General features: G+C 36.3%; 1 protein-coding gene across 3 annotated transcripts in view; it reads left to right on the forward strand.

Annotated features, from left to right (window-relative positions):
* MAP3K15 (mitogen-activated protein kinase kinase kinase 15) overlaps positions 1–18,285 on the forward strand; it is an 81,000-nt gene that overhangs the window by 44,935 nt on the left and 17,780 nt on the right. For all 3 annotated transcript variants that reach the window (XM_063182753.1, XM_063182759.1, XM_063182766.1), the window contains 9 exons: positions 4,761–4,931; positions 5,816–5,928; positions 6,938–7,097; positions 7,702–7,852; positions 8,258–8,365; positions 9,724–9,773; positions 12,755–12,850; positions 14,265–14,352; positions 17,950–18,083. In XM_063182753.1, coding sequence (XP_063038823.1) covers positions 4,761–4,931; positions 5,816–5,928; positions 6,938–7,097; positions 7,702–7,852; positions 8,258–8,365; positions 9,724–9,773; positions 12,755–12,850; positions 14,265–14,352; positions 17,950–18,083 — 1,071 coding nt within the window. The remainder of the gene's footprint in view (positions 1–4,760; positions 4,932–5,815; positions 5,929–6,937; positions 7,098–7,701; positions 7,853–8,257; positions 8,366–9,723; positions 9,774–12,754; positions 12,851–14,264; positions 14,353–17,949; positions 18,084–18,285) is intronic.

Genomic DNA, 18,285 nt, shown 5'->3' on the forward strand with positions numbered 1-18,285 from the left:
ATTCTACAAGCAAATTACATCCTCAGTGAAATGTATCTTAACTTAAAAATTACTAACTAATTCTAACTCTAATTAAAATGAGTTCTCATATTTCTTAATAATTAAGATTTTTAAAAAATGTTCTTGCTGTCATTAAGACATGAAATGAAAAGGAAAGCAAATGTTTATTTCCTTGAGAAAATACTTTCCATTAATACAAGAGTTTTTTGTCATATATAGTCTTCTCCATCTAGCTAGATTGAAGCAAACCATACCAAGGAAGATGTGAACAAAAAGCTGAGAAAAAAAGATTACACTATCTGTTACCAACAGAGTGAGCTAATTCTTGTCCCAGTGAAACACACATTGTTCCTGTTGACTTTGTTGGGCAAAGGCCTCGTTCACTGAGTGTAGTTCTGGCTCTGTAACCATGCCACTTCTTTAAAGCTGGTAAAACCAGTCTCTGAAGCAGGAAGTTTGGGGTTTTTTTGTTTAGGAATATTTAAAACTAGGTCTCCTTATAAAGACTAGAGTGTAGAGAAAGATTCACCATCAAGGGGATGGACTTGGAGAGCAAGAAAGGAGCTATGATATCAAAGAGATGGTAAAAAAAACCACTTGTATTTTTTTACTGTGTGTTCCAGGTGTTATTCCAGGTGCAATGCTGTGATAGGAGTTTGTTGCCCTACACAATAATTCAGGGAGGTAAAGGAGGAGTGGACAGTTGGATAAGACAGGGAGACAGATGCAAGAGGCTTGTGTAGACCAGGGAAGTGAGAAGATTGCTTCTGTGATTGAAGAAGCATGGTAGGGTCAGCAGACAGATGAACCACATGGCAGAACTGCAGTGAACAAGCTGGCAAATTGGCAAGTGAATCAGCCTGCAGTTTCTGGAGGATTTGGTTTTGCAGTCAGGCAAAACCAAACTGGCAGCAGAATATTGGCACAAATTCTGAGGAAGTGATTAGAGGCTATAAAGGTACCCAGCAGGACAAGTTTTGTTTAAAGAAAAAGAATTCCTGTGTAGCCATTTCTGGCAGATAAACCTTAGTTTGTTGAAGATTTCTTCATCCAGAAACAATTCTGTGTCATTGATCATTCCCTCAATTTGAATTTTTTCCCCTAATCCTAATAGTTCAGTTTCCTTTTTAAATAAAGTTTAAAACTGTGCACAGTACGGACAATTAATGTGCTGGGTATTTGTAAAAGACATCATGTTTTTTTTTAATTTTTATTCCTTGATCATTTCCTTTTAATTCCTAGCATTGTGCTTGGGGAGACTTGGCAGTGTTTTATTGAGCACTAGGATATTTTCATAATTGCCCTAATGTTTGGAAGTAACTTGCAGATCTCTTTCTTAACTGGCAGTAGTTTCTGCTGCTGCCATATTCAGATAATGTAGATTCATTTTCTCTGTTTGGTTTCTCTGCGAGTTCTCACAAGGTAACAATTGCAGTAAGAGAACTAAAATGTGCTAACAAAGAAACCAGTAAGAAAAAAAGTAGACTTATGAAACACTTTTCAAGACCTGTGGGGTTTTCTAATATAGTTTCTAAATAAATTGTAGTAGTACTCTTTTTTCTTACCTCATTGACCATTAAAACTATATTTTGAAAGAATTTTCAGATTGTGAGTAGTGATTCTAAAAACTGTGCCCCCTAAACCCCAGAAAAATATGGAAAGTAGCTTATGTTTTCACTGAGTGTGTATGCAAACTTCTTTAAGATAGGACATGTCTTCTTCCAGATGTGAAAAGTTTAACAGATTGTGTGTTGAAGAGCACCATTGAAAAATGCCTATTTCAAAATTCTGTTTCATTCCTAAAGTGGACTTGTTTGTGTGATAGCATGAGGGACATTTGTATTTCAGTGCAAGGTGGCCTGCAAGCACCAAGGAGCAGTAAAATGATCTGGTAGAGTCATTTTTGTAGCAGCCTACTGAGATTCTGCTCTGGCTTATAAAACTTCATATTCAGGGGATATACTTTGCAAATCTCACCTGGTGCAGCAAGGTAATTCATAAAGAGAGCATTTTCTGCCTTCCTTCTCATGCCTGTGCATCATCATATACAGTATTTCAGATTTCCCTGTTTAGAGAGGCTGTGGCGTCTCCATCCTTGGAGGTTTAATAGATTCAGCTTTTCAGACACAGCCAGGCCTGCCATGATCTAGTGCTGGGCCATGGACCTGCTGTGGGAGGGGGATTCTATTAGATGACCTCCAGCAGTCCTTTATGACAGGGTTTTTGTGATTTGTTCTAATGTGGCTTTAAATGGGGGCTGGGGAACATGGGGAAGCTTACAGAGTTGAGATTGGTTTAAAAAAATAGAAGCCAGTGCTAAGCCTTAAGGGTTTAAGGTAATCTCTTCTACTCTGTTGATAACACCACAAATCTTTTTCAAGGCACCTTGAAACAAATTATGAGCTGTCAGGCATGCAGACCTGACAAAGTGTGGGGTCTGAAATAAGAAATGAAAATCTGTCTTGGTCAAGCATAACAGGTTCTGCATATTATCCAACAGAATATTTTCATACTGACTTCAGAGAACCTGCTTGGAGCTTATGTGATCGTTCAGGTTTTTTGGGTGTTTTTCTTTGTTTGCTCCCTCTTTTTTGGGATTTGAAAGCTGAGAACTTCCTAAATTTGTAAATTATTATAATTGGTGTATGGGTTATGTATCATCCAATGGGCATTAAAGTCTGCTGCGGTGAAAAACAGTGTCTAATATAAATATACCTAAACTGATTATTGTTTAATTATATCCTGTTATATGAGTGCATACTTGTCATGTGCTAAATTTTGTTGTATTTAATTATTTTTAACAATTTTTTTTTCTGTAAAAGAGAGAGATCTTTCATTTTAAGTTCTTTTGTACAATGTTTATGTAGGTCTTGGTCCTTTGTAAAAATCTCCTAATGTTGTATTTGGTGTGTACAGGTTTATCCTTTGATGACCAGAGATGTTAATCTGCACAATGTTCCATTTTAAGCAGTGTCCTGCTTTTTTCATTATATTTCTTCTTTAATTACACTTTTTTTCAATCAGTACCTAACACGTCTTTATATCAACATTAATAAATAATCTATATCGCAGAAGGCAGACTTGAGTCAAGTCTGGGAAAGCAGTGATTTTTAGATTTTCTATTTCCATACTAAAGTGGAACATTAGGTTTTAGTTGTGCATTTCTTGTGTTTTCAGGAAGAGCACAACACATGCCAACTTTGTGATCACAATATACAAGACCAGGGAACTACTGGACTCTAATATCAGGGCTTAATTTTGTTCTAAGCTCTCTTTACTCAATTTTCTGTGCTTTAGTGTTAACAACAGTGAAACTTGGGTACTCCTAGTGAAAGAAGTTTGTCCAGAAGAGGTTTGGTTAGAGCATGCTGACCTGGGCAATGGATTTACAGTTTTTACCTCCTGTTTATTTCTTGTAAAACTGAAAAAAGATACCAAATTTCTCCTTGCGTGCTTATTAGAGAAGACCAATATTTATTTCAGAGCAGTTGATCTGAAGAAAAAGTGCTTTAAAAATATTCAAGTACTTGTTGTGAAAGTTTATGCTCTGCCAGTGACATCAAAGGCAGGATAAAGCCTTCACAACCAGCTACAAAGCTGTTTAATCCTATTAGATGTTCTCCATCACCTAACATGCACAGAAGCCTGAATTTTGCTACAGATGTGCTGTTACTGGTCTTACTGCATCAGCTGGTTACCTAAGGAACAGAGCCCCTTTACAGTAAATATTAATCCTTTTGGGGCATGTAAGTAATACATTTACCAGAAACCATTATGTGCTCCTGGTATTGCTGACAAAGTAGTCATAGTCCTTGTAGGCCTGTTCATGGGTATATAGGTGGGGATTGGAAAATTGTAAACAGTTCTTAAAAGGGGTTGGTAAATATTTTAAATCTCTCTGGTGGTGAAAAAAAGTGTTGAAGAGGCTATTAAACTCTTCAGCTGTGTTTGCATTACTTTTGCAAATAGACATTGTTGTTTGTTCTAAATGACTTTTTGCAGTGAATATTGAGTTCTTAACTTAGAAAAACAGCAAGGTAAATGGAGGCCAAAAATCTGATTGTTTAATAATAATAAGGAATGGAAATGTTATTTAATCACCATTTTCTTATTAACACAGCTCTTAAATGTTTGTCAAAACATGCTGTATCACAGCTGTTTGTTTTCCAAATCCTTTTGTAATCTGAACAATTTTAATTAAGCAATACAGTTCAATTTCACCCTTCTATTCTTGTTGGAGTTCAAAGGCTCCATGTTGAGCTCTGTCATTCTTTCGGATAGGATTGGATTGAACTGGCCTCTGCAATGAATTGGTGTTTCCTGGTATCATTTCTGTATCCTCTGGATTCAAGATTACAAATCTTGGACATAGCTGAATGATCTGTCACACTGAATGCTGAAAATGGCCATTTTTGTTGAGTATTGTCAGGAATGAACACTAAACAGGCACTTTTTTCTCATTGCAGGATGTTCAGGGTGTGCTTGTGTACACAGGAAAGAATCAAATTAGATGGCAGATTTTTATCAAAGAGGAGTTCAGGATTTGCTTCAGTTCTTATGTGAGCTACATATAGAGACCAACGACAGGAGAGTGAATTTGGGTTTTATCAGTCAGCCAACAATCATGCATCAGTCTAAATAAAGTCAAGTGTGTGTATGATGGATGGATTGTGGGATAGATGAGGGATACTGTTCTCTCATCTTGCAGTTACTGTTTCAGGTCTGAACTCATTTATATTATTCTCTGTATTTGATTTCAGAAGAAATAATGCAGGAGACAGAGAGAAGGCACTACAAGTTATGCTTCAAGTCCTGCAGACATGTGATCACCCTGCTCCAGACATGTTTTGTTTATGTGGGAGGATCTACAAGGATATGTTTCTTGATTCTGACTGTAAAGATACCAACAGTCGAGATCATTCCATTGAATGGTAACAGAAAAAAAAAACAAAAAAACACCAAAAAATCTGTTTGAAAGCATTTTCAGACTTTTAACTTCTGGTTGTGAAAACCAGGGCTGTAATAATTAGAAGATCAGTTTTTCTATTTATCTCTGTTTTTCAGGGTCCTGTTTGAATAAGTGGTTTACTGAGCATCACATCTGTGTACATGCATTTCATTGCTTCTCTTTATAAACTCTTCTGGAAATTGAATGATGCACTTTATTGGGAGGGATGGTGACTAATCTCTGTCTTTATTGAGGAAATATACAATTGATGTGTCTTAAGACCAAAATGAAATACAAGTGAGATCATGGAGTTATGTTAGTCCTCTGTGCCAGGATGGTTTCCATGCTGGATCCCCAGGAAAAGCAATGATCTACTGTATATAAGGAAAAACAGTGATAAACCGTTAAAAATTTAAAACAGTGATAAACTGATAAATTTTCTGAAGACATTAATGCATGCATATGCACACAGGCTCTCACTGACATACTGTTCATATAGGTGTGTTTGTATAATCATATTTGTGAGTACAAGAATTTTAGCAATGTGGGTTTGAACTGTAATTGTGCAATATTCTCTCCCACCCCCTCTTTTCCCCCATACAACATGGGTGGGTAGCAGTGAACTTGCAAGCTTCAGGTGGATCTCTTGATCCTGCACCAGCTAGTGGCAGGCACTCAGCCTGTGTCAGCTGTGTCTCACTTACCTTTAATGAATATGAAACTTTAAAACAAAGGGTTCGGGGCCATTGGTACCAACTAATCATACAACCCTTTCAGTAAATCAATAGTTTAAAATACCTACCAAAACTTTGCAATATTTCAGTTCTTCTAAAGAATAAGATTTGAGCTCTTGACTCTTCTCTGCAGGTATCGCAAAGGATTTGAACTTCAGCCAACTCTTTATTCTGGAATTAACCTTGCAGTTTTGCTGCTTGTTGCAGGACAACAGTTTGAAAGCTCAATGGAACTGAGAAAAATAGGTAAATAGCCACACACAGTGCCACAGACAGGTTTTCTGCCTCTCTCCCTATGAAGAAACAAAATACTTGCAGTGATGAGTTGCATAGACACAAGGGTGGTTCAGGCTTTTTTGTGGTGGGTCCTGGATGGCAGCCTAAAGCACAGGGATCTCAAAGGCACATTTTCCTTCTGGCTGCCTAGGAGCAGCCTTCTGGTATCATGACCCATCTAAAGGGCCCCAGAGATTGGAGAACAACAAAGGACCAACTTCAGCAGCATCTGTAAACTGCCTTTACTGCACCACAGAGATTATCCCATTGCAGAACCAACAGGGCACAAAACCAGGAAGAGACAGGGTGGCCCAGTTCTCCTCAGGAATGCCAGGAAAGGGTTTCTGTTGTCGCTGAGTTGAGAGATCCACAAAAAGAATTGCCTGGAAGGACCTACCAGGAGAGTTACTTGTTGTCTACTTAGAGTCAGTCTTCCACATATGTGCCAGCTAAAATGCATCACTTTACATTTACAAAGAAATCCCATAATAGAAACAGATATGCAGATCTTCCTAGGGAGATGATAGTTGAACATTATATTTAGAATCTGGTCTTGTCTGAAATGCATATTTGAGCCTTAAATGTTAAGAGTGCAAAGGTGGCTTTAAGTTATTCCTCTGACCCTGCTCTGGGGTGGACTTGTGTGAACCTCTAGCCATGGATCTCTTGCAGTAAATGCAGATGAGGACACAGATTTGTGCATCTTACACTGAGAATCAGGAGGCAGATAGCACAGACAGGAAGTAAAAGAGGTTTTTCAGCCCTGTGTTGTGGGGGTCCTTTATTGGAGGTGTGATTTGCAGATCCTTCCTCTGTATTGTGCAACGTTATTTTCTGGGGAAAACTTACTCCTGTTTATTTTCATCAGTAATGCTTAATCAAGTCTTAAATTAGTCTTTTACTGATCAATTTACCAGTAAAAAAGTCAAAAGAGTATTTTAGTGATAGAAAATTGTGGTTTCCAATTGAAATTTTACAGGTGTACGATTAAACAGTTTATTGGGAAGAAAAGGAAGCCTAGAAAAAATGAACAATTACTGGGATGTGGGACAGTTCTTCAGCGTGAGCATGCTGGCAAATGATGTTGGTAAAGCAGTCCAAGCAGCAGAGAAGCTTTTTAAGCTGAAACCTCCAGTGTGGTATGTGGTAGAAGGCTGTTGCTCAAGCACTAAACTATGGGGAAATACACAAATTTAAAAAATCTTGCAGTCACATGGATAACTTAACTGGCTTTTTCCATCGCAGATTGTTTGCAACTCTTAGTTTATGCTATGTTCTTTTATTATGAGAAGGAAGGAGGAAGGTGAAAAATTAAGTTATCCAGCATTGTCAGGTTATATCCCATTGAAGCATGTATTTTATAAGAAAAAATTTGGGTATTAGTAATGACTCCTTGTGAAGTAATTGTGAAAAATTGTGAAACCATTGTTTTCAGAGTTAAGATAGCTGCTGCTTCCCTCCACCATCTTCTAGTTCATCATATCCTGTCTAATCCCCATGTAACTACTTGTGTAACCATACCCATTTGCAAAAAACTATTGTTCATGAACATCCATGGGAGCTTATGACTCAAGGCTTTGTCTAAACTTGCTATTCTTTCCAGAAATCTGTAAATATCAACACTACCATTGTGGTAGCTTTTAAAACACATTTCATTTTTGATGTCTAAGTCAGTGAAGTGGTTTTAAAATCTGGTTAAATTTTGTTTTCTCTCTGTTAACTCACTAATTCAATACATTCTAGGTACTTGAAATCATTAGTTCAGAATCTGATGTTAATTCAGCGTTTCAAGAAACTCACCATAGAACATTCTCCTAAACAAGAAAGATTGACTTTCTGGCTAGATATAATTTTTGAGGCAACGAAAGAAACAACTAATGGACTGAGATTTCCAGTAAGATGTTATGTCCAAACAAGTTTTGTATGTTTTATGTTTCTGGATAGGATATTACAAGAATTGGAAGACTCTAAACATAATACTTAAAAATTTAACTGCCTGTTGTTTCATTGCATGAACCAAACTCCTGTACTTTCTTAATCTTTCTGCTATAAAAAAATAAACCCACCAACCTAAAAGCATTCTAAAAAAAACTTGTAAGTCTCCCTTAACAAATTGTGATACTGCTATTCTGTTGTTCGTAAGAACACAGACCTTTCCTACCTAGTCTTGGCCTCCTGTCTCCCTTGAAAAATTTTTAGGTCTTACTTCAAAGTTACCTTCTGTCTATATCTGAGCATCTGAAGATACTGTAGTCTATTAGCTACTGGTTTATTAAGGGAAAATGCTCTCTGTCTTCAGGTTTTGGTGATAGAACCAACTAAAGTCTACCAGCCTGCTTATGTTTCAATCAACAGTGAAGCAGATGAGAGCTCTCTGTCTTTGTGGCATGTCTCTCCCCCTGAAATGGTAAAACTGTCAGCAAGTTTGTTAAATTTACTGATTCATTTTGCATAAAGCAATTATTTACATGTAGACTTTGGAGCACTTTACAAGAATTTTAAATTTGCTACATTTCTGTGAAGCCCAAGCCTCAGCATCTCTTGTGGAGATACAAAAGTTAACATTTTACAGAGAAAGTAAAAGGAGTGACTGTGATTAGAAATCAAATGGTTCCGATGTCATTCAGATTTAACTTTTCTTGACCATGTCTCTTAGAAGTGCATGGGTTATTTGGTCTGCTCATAATATTTCTCATTAGAATTCTGTGATTTTAGTTAAGATGCAGGTCAATAATTAAAAGTAAAGATAAAGCCCGGAATTCTGTTCAATATTTCAGGCATTTTAAAGTTTTACAACTGTAATATTTGAAACTAGAAAAAATGGCAGCCTGTGACAAGTAAGTGTCAAAAAATAAAATATTTGGTGTCTTGGATTATTGGATAGGGTCACAGGGGATTAAGAAAGGAGTAGGCACAGTTATAGACAGTGTCAGCTCTTAAAAATGATAAATAATTTCAGTTTCACATTGAAACACTTGAAATCTGCAATGTATTTTGCCACACTTTCCTAGTATTAGAACAACATTGGTGGAGAATAGACCAAAAGCCCAGAGACACAGTGTAAAAGAAGCTTGTTGGAGCAGGACAAGACCACATGATTACCTGGATCTCTGAACAATTTTTCTGGTACATTTTTCTACTTCACTGTTTCAGGTGAATGTGTCTGACACAACTTTGCTTTGTGGAACAAATTTTTGGTGCATATCTGACATTGCTAAAAAAGATCCAGCTCATAGCTATAATCAGATTTATGGTGGGCTGCAGTCCTAGACACAGGCTGTCCTTCCTCTGTTTTGCCTCCAGTGTGTTCCCTAGGCCAAAGCTGTTGGCTCAAAACCTCTTAGGGAGACTGGTGAATTTGCTTTTCCCTTTGAGCCTAGATAAGAGTGGGACATAGTCTGCTCCATGTTTAATGTGAAATGTAGATGTATTGCATCAAAACATAATGTTTGGTAAATTGTGCTGCACAAGTTATTCTTCAAGATGAATTTACATGAGGAAATGTGGCCTTTGCTTCTACCCTGTGCCATTTATATTCATTTTTTCCTCAAAATGAAGTAAAATAGCAATGTATGTATAAGTTATTTACCCAGGTATTAATCTTATTTCAAAATGTGGGAGCGGGGGAGAAGAAATAAAGAGAGAGAGAAAGAAGGAAAGAGAGAGACATGTTGGAAAACCTTTCTTTTGCTTACCATGATGTGACTTTGTTTTCAGTATTAAATCATTAAACTGTGGTTGATTTTATCTCTTTTTTCTTTACAGAAACAGATTCATGAATGGAATTTTACAGCTTCTTCCATTAGGGGAATAAGGTTGGTATGTCAGTAAGCAGTTCAGTGTCTTTTTGTGTGTGTTTTATATTTCCCGTAAGTGCAAAATCTGGGCTCTACCTTAAATCTCTCTCTTTCAATGGCCTGTTATAAAAGCTTGCTCTGTCCAGCCTGCCTTGAAATGTCACAGAAGAGTTTGCCTTTCCATGCATGGGCAGAGGTGTACATTTCTCATAGGAACACTCAAATCTGAGAGGGTAATTGGTAGACTTCTTTGTTTTCCACTATGTAACTGACTTTTGTAGATATTTCTAAATGTTTTACTGAAGTTATAAGCATCTCTGCATTTAAAAACATGGAGAGAACAAGGAAAGAAGAGCCCTTAGTGCTTCTTGCTTCCTTCCACAAGTGAAAGAAGCAAAGTAAATGAAATGAAAGTATCTGTAAGTAAATGAAACCATAGTATCTATTTTCTGTTTGGAATTCAGAAATGCTTCTGATATGGCTTTATTTAAATACCTGCTAGCTAAAACTTGAATTATTAGAGAACTAATAAATGAGGCATAAATGTAGTTTTTGCTAAGGACAGAAAATAATTCTTAAGCTGTAAGTAGACTACTAGTGGAGTTTCTCAAGGACTAACATTTAAATAGTTAAGACAGTTCCATTTTGTGATGCTTAGATCAATGAAAACACTAGTCACAAGTAAATGGGTCAAAATATTAGAACCAAAAAAGGTGAGAATATTATATAGAAAGAACAGGATTATAGAAAGAACTGAAAGGATAGAAAATATTCACATTTGGTGTTAATAATTGCAAGTACATGGCTACATCTAGAAAGTAGATTATGTATGTTAAGTTGGGCTGCTTTGCTGCCAGAAGGGTGAGAGACAGAACACCAGGAGGGGAAAAAATTAAGCCTATCTCTTCTCTAAATTATGCAGGCTGCAGCTAAGAACCAGAGGAACTGGTAGTTCAGGGAACAGTACAGGGAACACCAGGTGGGCTTTTGCCTTCTCTCTGAGCTCCTGAGTCTCTGCACTGGTGGATCTGGCCTTTCTAGGGACATCTGTTGCTGTTGTCTAGGACCACTTGTGTGACTGCATAAGCTTAAGTGCTGGACAAACCTTCTGATTCAAGTACAAGAAGAAATTCAGATACCTTATGGGTTTTGTAGTTCTGAAAGGAGGGGGCTTCTAGGCTTTGGTCTCGACTAAGAGTGCCTAAAGTTTTAGGTCCCAGGTTTGCCTTCCCTGAGCTTGCATAATTTACCTAAGCAAGTAAGCTCAGTGAAGTAGTATTTCTCTGAGTAATATGGGGGGCAGTTGAAAACCTGAAAGTGTGGATTTGGACATAGATTCTATAATAACTTCAGTCTTTTCTTCTAAAAGAAAAAGCAGGCTTTTGTTTAAATGAATTTTACATGGTATTTTATTCTATTACTCCAGTGCAATGTGAATTACTGAAGTCTGTGGAACTTATTAAGAATAATTCAGCATAAAGTTTCTGTACCACATTAATTAACTTCAGTCAACACAATGCACAGAAATTAATCTTTGAGAAAGATAACTTTAATCAAAAGGAAGCAAGCAATTAATTTCATTTGCTTTGATTTTTAATCATTGCTGAGTGATTAAAAATTCACTGTATTACAAAGCCCAAAGAAGCAATCTTTTTTAAATTTATTGGAGTTATATGTTTGCTTTGTATGTGACAACTTCAAATTACTATACTTTTGAAATTCCGTTCCTTTAAAAAAAAATTGTGGTCTAATTTAAAATACACTCTTATCAAAACTCCTAAACTGTATTTATACTAACCAGTTCATCTTATATACCCCATACATGAAAATGTTTATAATGCAGTATTGTTACTTAGATTCTGTCTTGATGTCTTATATTTGCCCCTGGGAGAGTCACCTTGTTTTGTCTCTTAGTTCTCAAGTCTGATATGTGCTTGTCTGACTTGTTAGACTGGAAATTGCTATACTAAATGAAACTAAAGAATGGCATAGTTATTATTTTCACATATTTTTAGAAAAGTTTTCAGGCAAAATTCAGATTTTTTTGAACATTTTTGAGGTAGTCCTTAATGGTGCTTCAACAAGCAACATCAATTGGTCATGTAACATGTGGCAACTTTGCTGTGTGCTGTCATGTATTTTAAGTAACTGGCTCAGCACAATATATGCAAAATAGAAGAGTTTGACTGAACAGATCAGGCAAGAATCTAAGAAATTTTATTAACTTAAAGCACAAAAATACCTTAAGAAGCCTAACAACTTGGGATTATGTAGCAAAATACTTCAGTGCAAATGGTTGGTGTAAGAGGTTTATTCTTAGATTTATTTTCATATTGATACTGTGTTTTATGGCATTTCACTTTTTGCTTCAGTGCATTTAAATGGGATATATATGGCACTGGCATGACACAATAAGCAATAAATAATCCCTTTTTCAGAATTATTGCTGCAATTTGGAGTAAATACTGGTCATCCCAAAACTAGTTTTTCAGTTTTAAGGCCATTAAAAATATAGGCTGAGAAGGATCTGTTACACTGTTGGTATTTCCCAGTTCAGTTGTTTTTGTAGGCGCAATGGAATTATACAAACCTGAAGTACTTTTCAATCTTTAAGGAAAGGTTTTCTTTTAATAGCTAAATTAGTGTCAGAACAATTCACTTTCCATTGAGGTGTCATCAAGTACCATGAAATCTGATGGAATTGTGTAAAAGCCGAAGTGGAGATGAACAATAAACCAACCTCAATACACATCAGTATTTTACCAAAGTAAGCAGCAGCTTATTTATCACAATGGAGGTAGGATTATAGACTATATAAATAAGGTGAAAACTCATAGTTATAAGGAAAATATATGTAATTACATAGTGCTTCTCTGAGGTAATTAACTGTGAAAAATGTATTTCTTAAGTGTTCATCATTAAAAAAAAACCCTCCTCATTGCCCTATTTCTTACAAAAGTTGTATCCAAAATAACATTTTCCTAATGTGAATTTTACAGCATTTCCAAGTTTGATGAACGATGTTGTTTTCTTTATGTCCATGATAACTATGATGACTTTCAAATCTACTTTTCTACAGAAAACCAATGTAGTAGGTGAGTTCAGTTTGTGTGAATGTTGCATGCCTTATCTATATCTTAAATAAAATTGATTTCATAAAGATTGAAAACCAATATTTTGGCTTGAGAAACAGATTATTTCTTCATTTATTTTTTCTTGATGAAGAAGCAATGTAAACTCGGTGGTGCTTAAGGTGATTAGAATACCCATTATACTTCCTGTGTGATTCTGGTTAGTTTACCTACAAATCATTATGTCTGAAAAAGGCTTAACCAGTTTAATCTAAATTGCAGCTATTATCCCATTTTTCTTTATCTTGGCTATGTCATGTAAGGTGCTACATTGTTTTATTTTCCCTTTTGTGTCTGTTCAGTTTGATTTAAATAAGAGTATCTGAGTGTAACAAGAAATTCTAATTTACATTGTGTCAGAGACCTGTGTTACCGATTGCACCTGTAGTTAAATGTTTTCTAATGATCTGTTGTCTCTAAAAAGTAAGCAGGCTAACTGAATTTTAGGCCTAAATCTTTACAGACTAAGTTCTACCTTATGACTGGCAAATACACCTTCTGAATGGTGTAGGAAGGAGTTGTTAATACAACTTAGGTTTTGGAGCATAATGGTACATTCACTATTTCTTGCAATAATCACTACTTATGTATTACATGGAATAAACTCAGGTTAAAGGAAATTACTAGCTTTGCAGTGTGCATTGCATAAAAGGTAGGAAACACTAAAATTAATGTTACCTCCTCAGCCCTAATTTGCCAGTGCAATTGGTGTCTCATGAAACATGGACACATTTTTCATGCCAGATTCAGTGTGCTACAGGAGTCCGTTCAAGAGGACTCTGTTATTTAATGAAAGAGATATAAAAAATTAAATTAGTATTTTAAAAATGTTTAAGTAATTGTTAACAATTTCTTATAGAATTTGGAAAAAACTGAGTGGCTCAGGCAGGGAACTACAGGAAAAAATGTTCTTGTACTTAGGTATCTCCACCCTGGAGAACTAGAAATTAGTTAAAACTCTGTTCTTCCAGCTACATTGCTACTTTTATACTTTTAGCTTTTTAAATGCCTGACAAAAAGCTACAACGTCTGATTTTCTGAAATACTGAGTAATCACACTTGCAGCCAAACATGTACTGAAAAAGTATTTGAGTTGAATCTACCAAGATTTTACTAGGCAATTGCAAAAACAAGCAACTATCAAGTTCTACTACAGCAAACATAATAATTTTATAATAATGAGGGTTTTCAGTTGTGTTTGATGTTCTTCATCGTTTAAAATGGGATAAATATGGAGAAAGTCAGTAATGAAAGCAAGCTGTGAATATGCTAGTCAGTTTATTAGCTTGAAAGCAATGCCCAGCTTGCAAGAATCTGTTTAATCTGCTTCCAAAAGGGTATTCTTCTTTGATCTTGTGCTTTGTATTTCTTTTTTTAGATTCTGTGGTTTAGTGAAAGAAATTTTGTCTGATGCAGTTGGTAGTACTTTGGAACTAGAAGGAGAAATAGATGGAGACACATTAGAGGTATGTCAAGGATAAAAGATCTGAAAACTCTGAAACTTGTTCTCAGTCTTCCCTACAGTTTCATTTCAGTAAAACAGAAAGATAAACATAATTTTAACTCCTTAATTGTATATGCAATTTAAATTCTTTCAAAATTTTTTGAACATGAGATTTGCATTCATTTGAAAAGACACTATTTTAATGAAGTGGGTCTGTTACTACTGTAAACTGCTTAAATCCTTAATGAAATGTGTTACTGTGTTTGTATTCTCTTGTTAACAATGTATAGATAAGAGTCAACTGTTATCAGCTGGCTCAAGTGGATAAAAAGATAAAATATTAAATAAATGATTTAAAAAAGCCATTACAAAGGTACTTTAGTTTTTCTGCCTGGTACTTGATACCATTACTACTCCGAGTAATTTCATTTGACAGGCTTCTGTCCCAGAGATATTGCAGGTATTTAGGATCAGATTAATACACTGAGCTTTTTTTCTTATCACTGTAACATCCATGTTAGGAATCCAGTAGCTGTAGGCTTTCTTTCTAATTAGTACAGAGAGGAGAAAAGGAAAAGCAACCAACTTGGAAAGAGTTATTCACATTTCATGTGGATTTCATGTGAATCCATGTCTTCATAAGAGAAAGTGACTCATAGCAGATGTCCAATTAAATACATACCCTGTATTTATTATTCTTCTTTTTATTTGTTTTGAAATCGGAAAAGCTGACGTAGAAGGTAGGTTGTAATTTTTATTTGGACAAGCAAATTTAATCAATCAATTAATGGGCATGAAAACCCTCCTGTGGCTTGTTTGAGCTGGGCTTCTTTCTGATTGTGTCTCATTCCAGCAATTCTCTTAGACCAACCATTCAGAGCAGCTGTTCATGGTAGTGAGCTTTTGTAGGACTTGAGGCTTCAGGGGACAAAAAAAAAAATATAGAACTCTCTGCTGTACTGCTAAATGTAGTTTCATAAAGTGGGAAAGATGAGTTTGGAGTTCGTTTGGCCACAGAATTCTTTCCTCAAGCGGAAAGGACAAATACACACATCTGTTAAGCCCAGTTTAATACATCCATCTGTGGTCTTGACACAGCTTCAGGGCTCTGCCTTGGTACAGACAGGGTATTAACTATAGCTGCAGTTCTTTATATTACATAATTATGTACTCAGCTAATAGCAGGGCTGTCTCCACACAACACAGTCTGTTCAGCTGTGTAACAGTCTCTCAGAGGATGTGAGCTCATCGTGGCTTGAGCCTTTTAAAAACTAAACTGAAAAAATCACTGACAATGCATAGGAGGAAGCAATCCTGCATGAATGAATGATACATAGAGATGTGACTACAGAAATTTATTTTAAATCTTTGAGCTATATCATTCTGCCTATCTTGAACTTTTCACAGTTGTCACCTTGTACTTATTGTCTTAGCTTATGACAGTGAAACAGAAATCAGGACTTCTGAAGGGGAGAAATAATTAGCTTAGTGTATAAACGAAGAAAGACACTTAATGCCTTTCTGCAGCTTGAGATCTTACTTTTAAGAAGTGACAATGAGGAAAATGCAGCTTTATGTGGTCTTGATAGATTCCGCTAATACAGAGAAAACAGTTCTTGCTGTTAATAAAACAGTTGTTTATATTTGGGGAAGAGGAGGAAATAACCTACTGCAAAGTCTGGGGGAAGAAAATCTGATTTCAGTCAAAATCCTTAGGAGCATGTTGTTGCAAGGGGTTGTATATTTTATGTATAAACTGCAGTCTCATTTTACAGCTTGCAAGTATTTTGAAGGAGTGTGAATGTTGCAGTTCCTTCAGCCCTGGGGTATTCACTTCCATATATTGATAAGAAGTTGCTATCACTTTAAGAATACCTGCTGTGCCCCAATTGGATAATCTAAAGAACACTCTGCCTTACAGAAGGTCAGATATGAACACTTGTTTACTTGTACCTACTGGCTGGATTTCACAGCCAGTGGATCACTTATTCAGATTTTTGGCAACCAACAATGGTTAATTCAATATTTGTAGATGTTGGGATGAGAAGAGGCAAATGTAAAGTGACATCAAGTATATACAAGTCTATTAAACTGTCTACTAACTAACACTGAACTCTAAATACCAACAATTTTTGTCTATCATGGGACCCAGACTGGAGAACATAGATTTCCCCACAGTAATTAAAGGGTTGGCTTAGGACCAGTGTGTTGCAGATGGGGTTGCTGTCAATCCTAAATTCTGCAATGTGACTGCTGTCTTTTTTTTTGCACAGTTTTATGTCATATGATAGCTGTGAAAGCTGGATGTGCTCCTACCAAAGAACCTGGCAAGTTTTGCATATGGCGTTTTGGGTCAGTTATGCCTATCGTGTAACGAGATTATGTTGTGAGCTGTGAAGTGCTGAAATGTGGTAAATGGAGCTGTGCTAAACCTGTGCTTGCTCCACTTTAGTTCCACTGAGCAGAATATGCTGTTAGGATAAGTGACAGACGGGTTTTCTTTAGCACATTCCATACAGCAGCAGGAAAGTTGCCATCTTTGCCGAGGTGAAGAGGGGGAGTGTGGATACTGCGGCAGCAGAGCTGCCATGTGAACTGGGAAGGCACATCAAAGGAATTCTCCAAGGCTGCATTCTGTCAGAGAGTTACATTGGACAATGCAGAAAAAGTGGTCATTGGCAGAAAAGTCCATAGTTATGGCCATTGTAAAAAGTTTTATTGTTTGTTTTTTTAATAGGGAAATCACATGAGGCCACAGAGAATACCCTGCAGTTTTCCCATATGGGACATCCTCTTGCATATGGGCAGATATTAGGGAGATCTGTGTACTCCTGACAATATCTGAGACTATGAAATTGTCTAGTTCCCTTCATCCTTTATTAGTTCCCTGATTTGAATCATGGATGTGCTGTTCAACTCAGCTTCCATAAGAAATTTGGTTTTATACAGTGTCTGAGGTACGCTTCCATTAAGCATCATTCACTCCTTTAGAGTATGGGAGTTCTGTCACAAGATTACTATATGAGGTGGTGTAAATTAGTGTAACTTTGCTGAAGTCAGTGAACCAGCATTGAGTTGTTCAGCTGGAAATATGACCAAGCACATTTCAGCAGCAGTGGAAACCACCATTACATGTAATAATTTGTTGACAAGATGAACATTTTTTCTGCCCTTTGGAAAAATCTCATTGTGAGAGGGGATATCCTGGGGTGACTATATGGTCCAGTTACTTTTATCTATTCATTAAACCACTGGTTTCAAAATTTTAGGTTATGTTCCATATATTTAGATGTTCTGAAGGCTCTGTCAGCAGCCCTTAGAGACAATACATGAATGGCTCCTTTTGACAGCAATGTTTCATTGAATTTGGTTTATTGGTATGTTCCCTGTTTGGATGAATGCGTATTTCTCAAAGCTGGTTAAGGAAGTTTGTATTACAAAGCAAGTAAGATGGAAATTTTGCAAGTTGTGTAAAGCACATGGCTGATGGGTAACCTGCTGTCCTCCAGCTGCACTGCAGCAACACCTTTGTGCTGGGCTAAACTGGCATTAAGGCTCTCTGTAATGTCAAGTGTTAGTGATAACAATTTCTGTGCTACTTTGTCTTTCCTGTTTACAGTATGAATATGATTATGATGAGAATGGTGAAAGGGTAGTTCTAGGGAAAGGCACTTATGGAATAGTTTATGCTGGAAGAGACCTTAGCAACCAGGTCCGAATAGCCATCAAAGAAATACCTGAGAGAGACAGCAGGTAAGACCTAGTTCATTGTTGTATACACACTGTGAACAAAAATGCAGTTGTTTTTTGAAAGTTTGGCTCTTCTTAGCATGTGTTTCTGTGTGGTTAGTTTATAAGATGCCAATATACTGAAATTCAATTACTATTTCCTACTATCCAAAAGTACCTTTTTGATAATAAAGACTTTGTAATTTTGGGGCAAATATATGATATA

Source organism: Melospiza melodia, chromosome 2, assembly GCF_035770615.1.
Source record: "Melospiza melodia melodia isolate bMelMel2 chromosome 2, bMelMel2.pri, whole genome shotgun sequence".
Taxonomy (NCBI): Eukaryota; Metazoa; Chordata; class Aves; order Passeriformes; family Passerellidae; genus Melospiza; species Melospiza melodia.